Consider the following 14,470-nt stretch of genomic DNA (forward strand, 5'->3'; position numbering starts at 1 on the left):
AAAACCATGATATGTTTATTGAATAGTCCGAAACGATGCATACAATCTATCTTAATCAAGATTTGATTATAAGGCCTATGGGTACAGTCATGTTGAATGACGATGAAGATGCCGACATTGATAAAGATGATGATGATGATGGTGGTAACGATTATCATGCATGATTATACTGATATAGTGAGGTTGCTGGTTAGGAGAATGAGAGAAACGGTAATTGTAGTGGTGGTCATGGTAGTGATGATAATGATCATGTCGATTTTTATTGCGGAAAGTGATGCTATCGTTTATAGTGAAGATACAATTTACTCTTTCTAATCCATAGTACAGAAAACTACGTCTGCAATGAGTTTATACAGATTGATGTGATTATTTAAAGTCTGCTCATTCGTTAGACCAGTATTCTCAGTTAGTTGATGGTGGCTATGATGATAATGATGATAATGATGACGATGATGATGATGATGATGATAATGATGACGTCATGGTGATAATGACAGTTTTCCTTAATACTTACTATTAAAACTCTTACCTATACTACAGAAAACGACGTCAGCAATGAGTTTATTAAAGACAGCTCGATTGCTGAGATTACTTCGTGTTGCTCGTCGTCTAGATCAGTATTCTCAGTTTGCTCCAGCCGTCGTGTGCCTACTCATGTGTGCCTTCACCCTGGTCTCTCATTGGATGGCTTGTATATGGTACGCTATCGGGGAACAACAAAGACCAGAAATACAGTATGGCTGGCTAGACATGTTAGCGCAAGATTTATTTACTCCGTATACGGTAAGCCATATTTCATGAAATATAATAATCAATTTTCGACTAAATATTATTTATAAAAAAAACATGGAGAGCAAATTCAGGTATTCTTATGACATTCACAAAGTATATACACAGTAGTATAGAAAATGGCAAAAAGTCCATTTTCAAAGTTGACCTTTGTTCTTGAAGTACTGTACTTACTATCACAATATCCGCAATACTATTCCATTTTAATACTTAGAAACGTCTTAGTTATTTTCATCAATTCTACATTGCATGCTTGTGCATTTTCCTGCTAGAATTAAGGAGGAAGATGACAGGGAAAATGTCCTGCATGTTTCCTCAGGTCATTCTTTAAATTCAAATGTGCAAGAAATGAAACAGGTGTGATAATAAAATATGACGAGGAAAAGGCAGGTACGTCATGACTGCCGAGATGACTAGCATGCTTGTTAAAACATTCAACCACTATAGAGAATGACAGTGTGAATGCACCCATGCTGAGACTCCCTGTAATAACACATTCACACAGTCTGAGCCTGGGGGGAGTGACTAAAGCGTAAAGCAGTTATTAAATTCTAACACCTCCCAGGGTACTATTGCCCTGCTTGGCTCCTATTGGTCGGTTCTATATCACGTGGTTGTAACACGAATGAAATTAATTAACGCATGTTCCTTCTTATTTCTTGCCGGATTTCTTGTCCCATATATTCATTAAAGGACCACTCTAAGTCGTTTCTCCTCACTCACGGTGGATGATGCAAATAAATTGCTAAATGTTAAGAACAAACAACATATTGCTGATATACTGACTCATATGGAAGGGAACGGCAATGCATGTAGACGAAGTTCATTTGAATAAAACTAGTGTCACATGTTCCCTTTGCGAATAGGCCACGACGTTTTGATTGTATATCCTTTGAATATGACGGACAAAGTAAGAGGACAAAATATACAGTTCCTCACTCTACCCTCAACAATTGCTGTGGTAGACAAAGGAACATCCCTTCACTGTTATTATGTAAAAATGTGTAGAAAAGATGAATATGCATGTGACACCTGTTCTACACATTTTTACATAATAGCAGTCAAGGATGTTCCTTTGTCTACCACAGCAATTGTTGAGGGTAGAATGAGGAACTGTATGTCCTTTTTCTTTGTCCGTCGTGTTCATAGTGTATATCCCTTTCCCAAATATATACTGTTTATAGCTGGTATGGAAACTACAACTCGTATGTAATTTGGTATATTAAAAAAAAAGACTATTTGAGAGAAGTAAGTAGTTAGCCTTGTATTTTTATTACGATTCTGATTATAAATGGAGGGGAGATATTTGTACTGTATAACTAGATTTGAAGCAGACATAATATTATGTACCGGACATGTTTCCTCTCTATATTGTTTCTCTGTCTTTGTCTCTCTGTCCGTCTCTCTCTGTCTCTCTCTCTCTCTCTCTCTCTGTGCCTGTCTCTCTGTTTATAAATGAACTAAAATGAACTGTCTCTGCCGGTCTCTCTGTCTGCCTCCCTGTCTGTGTCTATGTCTCTGCCTGTCTCTCTGTCCGTCTCTCTGTCCGTCTCCCTGTCTACTCCTCTCTCTCTCTCTCTCTCTCTCTCTCTCTCTCTCTCTCTCTCTCTCTCTCTCTCCTCTCTCTCTGAAGGTGTTAGTTGCTCGGAGGCATTCAATTTGTAGCTTTCCCACGACTCATATCCATCTTCTCATGGGAGGGTGACATTTACACTTAACAGGTCTATGAATTAAGACTAATCCTAGCTAGCGGGTTGGCATTACACCGTTCTGATATTTCATGCGCCATTAAATTAGTCTTGTTTATTATGCCCTGGGTAAGATATTATCTAACACCCTTTCTGGACGTGCAGTCTAGAGATACGTATTCAACGGAGTTCTGTATTTGACTGGATTACACCTTGGCTACATGTTTCATGTCACAAACTCTCAATGAGAACGTTATTTTCTGCTAACACTGGCTATGGGGAATATACAGTCATGTTTAGTTTATTAAACATCGCAAAGTTATTGAATATACAATTATGATCTCTCTCTCTCTCTCTCTCTCTCTCTTCATCCCAATCTCTAATCTCTTTATCCTTGGTGTTTTTTCCCCATTTATATTTGTACACTATTGCCCATAAATTTGGAATAACTTTTTCGTATCTCTTTTCATGGAATGATTGTGTCAATATGCTTTTTTTTTATAGACAAACTTTATAGCTTTTCAGAACTTTAGAGATCAATGTCTATGAATCTGTAGACTCATCAATAAAGTTCCGAGAACATGAAAAATCAAGAATATACTATATTGTCACAATGATTTCATGAAAAGAGTTACTAAATTAACTATTTCATCTGGGTGACAAAGTATTTCTCTGTAACTATCATCATACTTTCATTTGGCTAACATAGGTTTGTAATCTATTTCAATGTTTTTCATTTGTTTGATTAAACGCTTGTTTTTTTCTTCATGAATTTATCGATATGTTTTCTCTTGTACAGAATGCATCGACAGGTGGTCCGTCATTAAAAGATAAATACGTCTCATCTCTATACTTTACGTTAACCACACTAACCACGGTGGGGTTCGGTAATATAGCGCCCTCAACGGACGCAGAGAAATTATTCGCCATCTGTATGATGCTTATAGGATGTAAGTACAAAACCAAACTTCTGATCGGATTACATCATCCCTCCTCCTCCTCCTCCTCCTCCTCCTCCACCTCTTCCTCCTCCTCCTGCACAGATTTACTTGATTTCAAACCCATGATAGAGCTTTGAATTAACATACGTGTCCTATTTGTTTTACTGTTTCTTTGGTCTAGCAAGCATGTCCAATCTAAACTTGCCGATCATTATGTTCACGACAAAGTGTGTAATTGATACGTCTAACCAAAAAAAAAACACAGCAAAAGAAAAGACACTATGAAATCACCCCCAAAATAGACAGAAAATTTAGTTCCACAATACATTTATTATTCATTTTCAAAACACCCTGTAAGAACTGCTTCTCCTTCTCCTATTTCTTTTCAGCCCTTATGTTCGCGTGTATCTTCGGGAACATGACGGCGATCATTGAGCGTCTCTACGCCGGTATATCCCGGTATCAGCAGCAGCTCAACCTGGTCAAAGAGTTCGTCAAGTTTCACAATGTACCCAATCCGTTACAGAGTCGACTCAAGGAGTATTTCAAACACGCTTGGGTTTATATGAACGGAAATGACTTCCATGAAGTCGCTGAGGTAAGCAGAGTTTTAAACTTTTTTCTGCGATTTTTTATTCTACCACTTACTCACTAAATAGAAGTGTCGTAGTCGAGTGATTTGACTTGAAATGCAAAGGTCGTAGGTTCGTTCCCCGTCACTGCACTATTAAATGTCCTTTGGCAAGGCATTTATCTACATTTATCACGCTTTACCCAGGATAGAAATGGGGGCCTGGTAGGATGGTGCAAGCCTTTGGGTTAGTAATTGCCATATACCCTCACGGTGACCATATCATAGAAATACTCCCAGGGAGTGGAGATAGTGCCCATTGTTAAACCGATGACCGGGGTAATAATGTCTGTAAATCGCCATTTTCTTGATAACGTGACGTACTATGTGAAGTCGTTCATAAAGTAAATGCATCTTAATTTATTTAAATTCTCTGAGGTGAGGTTACCTTTAACGTCTACCCTTTTCTTTCTTATTAATTTCAAAGGTTATGGCCGACTTTCCTGATTTTCTTCAAGCTGATATATCACTTCATTTAAATCGTAATCTTCTCAAAGAATCCAACGCATTTCGAGGCGTAAACCACGGATGTTTACGAGCGTTATCCATGAAATTCAAGGTAAGTTATAAATATATTTGAACTGTTATATGATTATGCCTTTTGACCCTCAAGTGTGATCATCTTTGTCCTTTCCAAATGGATCGGTTTACCAACATATTCAAATTCATGGATGTTTCTTTCCTGGGGACCTAGTGACGATGTGTTCCGTTAACCTGTTGTTAATGAATGAACTACAATTGTTGTATAATCCAGTCTGCATGCATTGCTTGTTGCTATGTCAGACAAGCCTCGAGCAAGCTTTCGAGTTGTCAAAGACAACTTTTTATTAAACAGTATGTATGCCATATGCATTTGTTTGTAAACCGGTCTATGGACATAATATAATTATAGTATATTTGACTTAGTTTACATTATTTCTACTATTGTTATCTGTTTGTTTGTACGTGTATTTGTATTTGATATCTAACCCCAAGTTTTGGTTGCAATAAAGAAATAAAAATAAACAAATAAATCACTATCACTTCTTACTGTGTGTATAAACGTAAATGCTACTATATTTTGTGACATTGTCTGTTGTCAATCGATAAAGAAATGATTCTCTTCTTTTGACAGAGGACCTGAGTGGGTGAATTTAATGTAACTTCTTTCATTTCCTACTGCGGAAATATAGATGACTAATATATTAATTTAATATGAAAAGCATTTCTTTTTCCAAATGAAGGACTTTACACTTGCTGCTCCATAACTAAGATGAATAAGTCAAGTCTGCCAATATCAAAGTTAGTTTGTTCGGGAAAGCTTAAAGAGAAGGTTGAGTTCTGGGAAGAGGTGAAAAATAATTTGTGAGCATTACTCATTCTTATTATGCAAGTGTGGAAGAACATCAGTTAAGACATGTTCCCTGAAAAGCATGGCTCTTCAAATGCCTTCATATTCTAAATATGCATGTAACATCGTAAAAATCGGGGGGCCGGCTTTTTACGCCACGTGTTCGTGTAGTCCCATATACATCTTTCTGTGCAAGTGTTTGTAACTTTACCAAGACTTGGCCAAATTTCTTATCATTTTGATGATTCCAGAACCTTGCAATACACACAAATTCTTATATGCTAGATGATCAACCTTTTCTGGTCGGTTCCACACCGTTTTTTTCACAATGCAATCGCATGACCAGAACTCAACTTCATCTTTAAAACAAAAACAAAAAGTTGGACAAGTTGACTATTAAAACTACGAATTGTGATAAGAAGACGGCAAAATATATCGAGCTTAGACTTCTTTATAAAGGGTTACACCAAAGCGTAATGTAAGCCAATTTGTATAAGATGTCTTCCAACTGAAGAACATAATTGGTGACTGTTAATTGATTTCATTCTTTCATTTCCTTGTTCTTCTTTATTTAGACAACGCACACAGCTCCTGGTGATATATTAATACACAAAGGCGACTCGTTGAATATCATGTACTTTATATCGAGAGGATCCCTGGAAATTTTACAGGGAAACCTTGTTTTAGCAATTTTAGGTAAGTATGAACGTAATCCTATTAGTAGTATCTTTCCTGTGCCTTGTGTATAATATTATTATGCAAGAGCACAAAAGCGTGATGTATCGAGCTGCAAAGTTTCAGGAATTAAAAAAAAAATCCATGTGCTTGCATGGACCGAAAGTATAAACAAACAAACATTCGTCGAAAAGATAATTGCAGGCAAGAATGATTTGGTCGGGGACAATCGCATGAAAGTTGATGATGTTACTATATGTATCATACAACGTATGATTATAATATTATATGTTCAGCGCCACAAATACAGTACTTACCATTTTGCCCTTACTAAGCGCTTCCAATATTATAAAACTATCAGGGTGTTTATTCTCTCTCATATTTTTAACTTGATCGATCGACAAGTTAAACACTATCACCACAACGTCAAAAACGAAATTATATTTTCAAACAATTTGTGTTATCCCTTCTATTCATCAACCTTACAGGAAAGAACGATGTTGTAGGAGAGAATTTCTGTACGTGCGAGGATGTAGGGAGGTCAAAGGGCACCGTGAGGGCATTGACCTACTGTGACCTGGTGACCTTAGCAAGGGATGATCTGATGGATGTGATCAGGTCATATCCAGACTTCAAAGAACATTTTGCAGAGAAGGTTGAAATCACCATGGATATGAGAGATGTAAGTTTATGTGTATATTTTGTTATATATTGTACAATTGCAAACAATGGTTGTTTCAGATGTCAATAGGTAATTGTTGACAGCCGGGCCAATCTTATAAAGAGTTGATATCAATCACAACAATGTACATACGAGATAGGAGTATGCAAACTTGCAATTGATTGGAGGACTTCCGATTGATCCAAAACAATCGCAACTCTTTATAAGACGGGGCCCTGGTCACACTAGGCGTTGTGGCGTGCGCCTGTAATCCAGCTATAAGTGGAAGTTACAAACTGATTCAGCCGAGGACGCAGGTTCGAAACTGAGTCACGTCTTTCGGATGGTGACGTTTAAAGGTCGGTCCCCAGACGTAAATAATCTTATCTGATTGATACACGTCTGTAAAAACCCAATACACACACACACACACACACGCACAAGCAGTCCTCGTAAGGAGAGTCTCATATAGGCCAATCAAGTTAGTTCGCTGATGTTCAGATAACATCAGTATCACTAATATATTAAAACACAAAAGTAACTTAACATTTCTGACACATGTAAGACAGAAATGTGTATAACTCACAGGCATGGCAAGGTGGTAGTATGGAAGCGTCTACTTGTGTTTTGCTTGTTGTGAGTTCGCATTATTAACCGGGTACAGAGGCAAGATTATGCAAAAGGGATACACAATCCTAGGAATAGTTTGATAAGTTAGAAATGCAAATTAAAAAAATACATTCCAATTCCTTTTTAGACGGTGGGAGAGACATAAGAACACAATGGGGCATAAATCGTCTGTTTAAAGACTGGAAAGTGTTAATTCTGTGTAAAATGATTAACATTAACATACGATATTTCCTTTGTGTGGCAAACATGACGTTTGTCACATATACCAAAGAGTTGTGTTGTAAAACCCTAATTCTACCACTGACTATCCCTTTGATAATCATCAATCCGACTTAAAAATAAAAGGACTCAGTAATGCCTTACTTGGTATCATTAAAGGGATCGTTTAACAATGTTAAATCTGAGATGCATGGCCGTACGTGTTACCTGTGTCTGTGATTCTCTGTCTTGGGATTCTTGAATGACCTAAAGGTTCATAATTATAATTGCAGCATGAGCTAAATCCAGGATTTTGTTTCAGAATCGGAGGCATGAACCGAGTCACTTTAATATTCTCAATTCCCATTTGTACGTTAACAGTATGATCCATCTGAGAGGCGACCCTCAGCGGTTCCTGAGAAAGACCTTGAGGCTGACAAGACAACAACACCTCCAAAGAAAACTTCAAGTACACGAAACAACTTGTCAGTTAGCAATACCAGGTTAACTATCACACCTATGCAAAGCTCTGAGAACCTTCAGACTATCTATCGCGCTACATCACCCAGTACTAGGAGACGCTTCAGGAAACGAAGTGAGAAGTCAAGATCCGCGTCACAAGGTAAGAGTTTTAAAGTCCGTCTGTACCTGTTTGGCCAGGAGGGACTAGACCACCCAGGTTGCTCACTGACAGGTGGTTATCTCATCAACTCAGCTCTCAATTAACATAAGAAAATGAGGATCATGGGGGACCAACAGGCACTGCTTAGGCATTATTTTTTATATAGAGGGAGCAAGTAGCTACAAGTAGTATAATGGGGCTTTAAATTACTTTTGATCACCCGGGTGAGCTTCATCAACATTAGTGCTGTTTTCCCTGAGGGCCCTTCAATTATGGACCTGCAACTGTGGCCCTGCAATTACGGCCTTGTAATTATGGCCCTGCAATTAAGGCCATGTAATTATGGCCCTGCAATTATTGTCCTGAAATTATCGCCCTCCAATTATGGTCCTGTAATTAAGGCCCTGCAACTATGGCCCTGCAACTATGGCCCTGCAATTATACCGCATCAATGTTGCCAGGTATCAATGTACACCTGGGTAGAAAGTGGTAAACGTGGATTAATTATCTTGCTCACATTTCGATTAGCACTACACTAGGGTGTCTGGAGGATGTCAAATAATAGAACTCATTTTATGTTTGGGACATAACAACAGGATGGTGGAAAAAAAATTATCAAAATTGAGAGTACCGTTCAACTGTAATTATTCAAATCTGTAACATCGCGGAATCAAGATACGTTTCAACAACTTGAATCTGACTGCAGTATTAGATTAGACTACAAGCTTGAAATTACCAAATCAGGGGCCCTCTTTTGGTTCCACTTCACTTTTTACAACAGTTATCAGTTCTCAATCCTACTTCATTTAATGCGCTCATAGGAGTAAGAATTTTCTTTAAATTATCGAACAGTTTGAAGTAGACGAGTGGGAGAAATAAGATATTGTATTTAGTCCTCAATGTAACTCATGAAATTCGATCACTAATTCTGAACCTTTGCAGAATCTTCCAAGCGTACCACGGTCGACATCGAGATGAATCGACTGAACGCTGACGACGACGAGGAGGAAGACGAAGGCGAAGATGCTCCGATGATTCCTAAACACACCAGCAGTCCTCGTGCTCCACAAAAACGTGAATCCATTCCTCATAGCCCTCTCAAAGAGACTCAGTATATGGCAGCATCAGAACCACAACTTGCTGAGACAAAACAGAGAGGGCGTGTGTCAGGCGGGCTGGGGATTAGAGGAACGCCAGAGGGTGCTCCAACTAGTTCATCAACGGGACAAATTGCACCCTCAGCAGTACATATTGTGGATGCGAACAAACTTGTGTGTGATAGAGCAGTGCATAACAAAATAGATGAGCTTTATCTGCAGCTGGATAATATTGAGAGAAGTTTTGATGAGAAGAGGAACGAGATCATTGATGTTTTGTTGAAAGAACAAAAGCAGAAAGAAATGGCGGTGATTGCACAGACCATGCAACAAGATGCCCAAACATTGCTTCATAATATCATGCCGTCCACCAATACCAATCAGCAGATTCCCAGTGTGTCGAATCGTGTCCCTGCCACATTGGCATCTGTTATTACAGGAAACAATGGCACGTCCAACGATTTACACGATGTGGATAGACTCCTAAGCCAGCCGTTTCCAGGTGATCAACCGGTGGATGTTCCAGTCCTGCTACCGGAATCGAATTCCCATTCAATGCCTCGTCAACAATCCATGTATTCCTCAAACACTATGCCACGTGTCAAGAAATGTGAGCAACCGAGCGAGTCGTACACGGAAACACAAACATTACATCGGCAATCACGCTCTCCGCGTTCGGACAAGCGATCGTCGTCGACGCGCTCGCAACGTCCAAGCTCTGCATCCGGCCGCGTCTCAACAGCACATCGCTCTGTTTCTGGCCACAACCTTCAGGCTGCCTCATCGACTCCGTCTGTAAGCGGCAGGCTATCTACGGACACACCTGAAGATATATGGCTAGAACGAACGGATAATAGAAAGAAAAAGGATGACTCGATCATTTCGTCAACGTATTGCTAATAAATCGCACATAATTGTCATCCTAATCATATGGTATATGTGTTTTTCTAATACTCGTTTTGTTGCCACATGGTAAGATACTACGTAACAGCTGGCGATCCAAGGAGTATTAAATCTGCAACAATAATTATCTTATAAGTACGCACATTATTCACAATGTCTGTCCACGTGCTTGCTGCGTGGACAAGACATGTTTATTCACGTGCTTACATCGTGGACAAGACATGCGCAATGCATGATCCTTCGGTTCCTTCATGTGACCCGGAAGGAATACGAATGGAGGTTAGGCTGGAGAGGACCAATCAAAGAATGGGATTTGAAAACTCGCATCACGTGTTGAATTCATCACATGATCATGTGCCGAGTTTGTGCCGTTGATAAAATGGAGAATGACTACGTCTTTTCTTATTCATGGGTGGGATTTCTTCAGAATTCTGAGTTTCATCTACCGATGATAAATATAGTGTATTTACGCCATCATAACATGTATAAATCCGTACAATATTTTCATATTTTTATTTAAAGGTAAAGATGTTTGACTGTAGTAGACCGAAGTTTTGTAGAAAATTATGGCAAAAGTGAAAATGAAAACTTTGACAACTAATCTGCCTAACTTGTCCTATGTGACGTTTATTTTTTAATGCGGTATCCGCTACGGAGTCCTGATACATGTTTATGCACGGCTTCTCACATGGATAGAAACGAAAAGATACGAACGATCGTTAACGCTTTAAGTCCCAAACTCGTTGTCTCAAAGGCTCAAATGTCTTACTATCTCAAGAAAATCTGAGATTTAAAAAAAAAATGTTTAGGATCCAAATAAGCAAAAATTGTACTTGACAGAACATTCTTACATTAGTGCTTATTGAGGGATTTTCAAAAATCGTGAAACAAAATATCAAACCTTAGTTTTTCGAAACCAGTTGTAAGATATTAAAAAATCACCACTTTTCTCTACTTTGGACAAATTAATTATAATTCAATCATGATAACATTCGAAAAGTTGGGACACATAAAAACACATTTTTCCTGTGTCACTTTATGGCATAATCACGGACCGGTTTCACAAAGTATTTTTTCAGTGACAAATGACGAAAATCAGTGACAAATCTGCTGATAACCAATCAGAAGCAAGGATTTCACTAGCTTATAACAAAAATTGTCATTTGTCACTGATGTCAAGTTTTGTGAAATGTGGCCCAGATATTCGGTAGAAATAAGCGAGTTTGTTTTTTTAAAGTCAAAGCCAAATACAAACCATGTATATTGTCTTCCTCGTATCTCCTCTTGTCAAATATTATAAAAGCACGACAATTTTGTATCAGAGATGTTGTTGTTGTTTTTTTTGTATAAGAAGTGACACGTGTTTCCTTTATCAGACGCAGAAACTATAGTGAAAAGTTAATATATTTTCGGATTATTCATATTTATTCCCTTCTCTTTCTATTTCAGTTCCATCTTTATAATATTGCAACCTACACCAATATTCTCTTCTCTCTAAAAACTTTCGCATTCCGGAAAGGCATACAACATGTATACATGGGTTGTCATACAATATTGTCACCAATCATAATATATTATGATATATACATTGTGAGCAATCGCGTCTGACGCATATGTTCAAATATGAATTACTGTATAAATGAAAGAGATTTATAAAGAGGGGAGAGAGTGCCAAAAAAGAAAGGTATATAGATGTGTTTATTGAATGTAGAAACGTGGAATCAGAAAGAAACTATACTTCCAGATTTGTATTAGACAAAAAAAGGTTTTAACAGTAATAGTTGTTAGAATATTAAGAATTAGAAAAGCTGTGAATCCCATTTTTGTATTTTATATATTTGTAAATATGTATGATATCAGAGTATACACTCTTTATTGATTTAGTTATTATCTATATCACAAATTTGATTAGCTTGTTATCTGTACAATTATGAGCAAATTTTATCAGATTTTAAATCGAAAAAAGTGGTGTGCAAATCAAAAGAATTTTATACTGAGAGTTTTGAACGATAACTATTTATATTCAGGTTTCATCTTACTCGCTTAAATGCAGGGGATTTGAGATCTACTTTTTAGTCATATTAGTCCTTGTTTACTTAGAGATGAACCCACTTAAAAATAGGATCCAGTTTTCAACGAATCTCTTGAACCTGTTCGACCAGATATTAAAATGTACTTTATGCTGCTATTACGTACTACTTGATGATAATTTATTATATTCATTTGATGAAACATGAAATATAAGATGGTGACGTGTTCTCAATCCTCTCAAAAGGGCTATATATCTCCTTATGGGGTTTGAGATTACGGAGTGCTTGTTTATAGGTCAAATAGCATTGCGGGAAGCATTGTTGTCGAAACATTCACATAACATAGACATAATTCTGTATAGCATGGAAACAAACATGTGATGATTTATGAGGGTAATGATGGTAACCATGGTAACTCAAGTTTTAATTTCAGATATGCACCTGATTATTTAAATACGCAGCTTTTACACAAATCTTTTTCACTTTATTAAAGAATTATAGAACAAAGGGCGAAGAACAAAGATAATAGTCAAATATATCAATTATATTTATTGTAGATGATTACAGCTATATTTCCCCTATTTTTAATTTTCAGTCGATAACTCTCAAATCAGTATTATAATTCGCAAAATTTTCCTCTCTATTCATCCGTTTGAGAATATTTTGGAGAAAGTCATATTTTCGGGCTAATTCTGCATCCAGATTCACAGCTCGTACTAATTTCGTTTCCTAAAGGGTTTCCTTCCCTATCTTCAGGGGCGGAGTGGAACTGACATTCGGTTAGGGAATTCCGATACAATCAATAAGCCATCCCTTATTAATCAATTCTTTCAAAATCGGATGGCAAGATGATTGTGAATGTCTGTGCTGTGCAGGACATGAGTGCAAAATGCTATACCAAAGATGTTTTACCTAATGCGAAATGAGTAGTACCTCGTGCTATGCTTTTTAATTTACCTTTCTGATTTGATAATGAATCCACTTAATTCATATTTCACAGTCTTATACAAAATTCTTAGATACCCTGGATTTCAAAATCGACCCTAACTTCTGCTGCAAAGCAACCTGTGTCTGGTCGTAGGCGATTCACTTGAATCCATGGCTTCCTGGCATGGTTGCTGCCAGAATGCTGAGAGGACAAAGCTTTAAAATATTGGTTGAGCCTCTCAGGGCTAACTGATCCTGGAGCACCAGCTTCCTAAAGGTTCTCCACATAATGGGCGCAGAATCCCTCTTGAGCGCAGTCTGCGCTGAGACTGGTATATGGGACTGGTTTATTGCGTGCGATAGATTGTGGATAGAACCCGCAGCCAATGGTTGATATTTTTTAAGTTTTAGAACCCAATCTAATATCAATTCCCCTGTCGTAATCAAGTCCACTCTATATTACTGTCTTTGTCTTTCAATGTTAAATTTTCCCTCCTTAAGTTGTTACAAATTCCTTTATTTCCACTTTCTGCGTTTCTAATTGCTTTTGTGTTTGAGCAAGATTTTATGATTCAATGATTGTACAATATTTTTTCTTCAAAAATGCATATTTTGTATATATTTTGGTTTGCATTTGTAAATTATGATTGATTTTATTAATTCTGTATATGATTACTTGTGTTTGTTTTTCTTTGATTTGAATTTTTTTCTTTTGATTTGGTTTTATTTGCTGTGTATTAATACAGACTGTCAGATCCTACTAATTTGGAGGGACTAGTATTTAATTAGAACCCTTCTTGTTGTTACAAGTTACGCTGGTATTACGTTGTGAAACCTCGTCATGTCATGACGTCAGGTTAACCGAAATTAAGGGGGCGGGGGCAACGATATCTACATCTACAACATAACATCATGCTGGCAAATAGTAATACTTATTTTAAGGCCTGGTTCATAAATGACGAGATAAAACCGCGGCGGTTTTTTAAAAATGACGTAACTTGTAATACGCTTTATGTTTCTGTATCTTATAACACAGTGCTAAGTGAAAACCAATACGCGCAGGACCTTAGTTGCGCGCGGTTGCCATTTATTTACACAAAATAAAAACCGCTGCAGTTGACCGCGTCATAAATGAACGAGCCTTAAGGCAGGTGAAATGGAGAGGGAGATATCTGTGTTTAACAGACTTCTTTACGCTTCACCATTAGTAATAATAGTAGTTCCCTATTTGATCTTTGCTTATTTATTTCTGCTTTTAATTTGTGATAAGGAGGTTGGATTTTGTTGATGACTTATAACGACACTCTTGCAGTGTTTTCACTCTCATATCCTGAAATTAAATTTCCCA

The 14,470-nt window shown here is 37.5% G+C and overlaps 1 protein-coding gene across 1 annotated transcript in view; it reads left to right on the top strand.

Annotated features, from left to right (window-relative positions):
* Positions 1–10,162, top strand: part of LOC115919002 (potassium voltage-gated channel unc-103-like) — a 13,472-nt gene extending 3,310 nt beyond the window's left edge. The window contains exons 4-11 of the mRNA XM_030996708.1: positions 541–783; positions 3,277–3,427; positions 3,808–4,016; positions 4,477–4,608; positions 5,955–6,075; positions 6,543–6,736; positions 7,925–8,165; positions 9,108–10,162. Of these exons, the coding sequence (XP_030852568.1) occupies positions 541–783; positions 3,277–3,427; positions 3,808–4,016; positions 4,477–4,608; positions 5,955–6,075; positions 6,543–6,736; positions 7,925–8,165; positions 9,108–10,162 (2,346 nt within the window). The remainder of the gene's footprint in view (positions 1–540; positions 784–3,276; positions 3,428–3,807; positions 4,017–4,476; positions 4,609–5,954; positions 6,076–6,542; positions 6,737–7,924; positions 8,166–9,107) is intronic.
* Positions 10,163–14,470: the final 4,308 nt, after the last annotated feature.

Source organism: Strongylocentrotus purpuratus, unplaced genomic scaffold (genome assembly GCF_000002235.5).
Source record: "Strongylocentrotus purpuratus isolate Spur 01 unplaced genomic scaffold, Spur_5.0 spur5_contig_856, whole genome shotgun sequence".
NCBI classification, from domain to species: domain Eukaryota; kingdom Metazoa; phylum Echinodermata; class Echinoidea; order Camarodonta; family Strongylocentrotidae; genus Strongylocentrotus; species Strongylocentrotus purpuratus.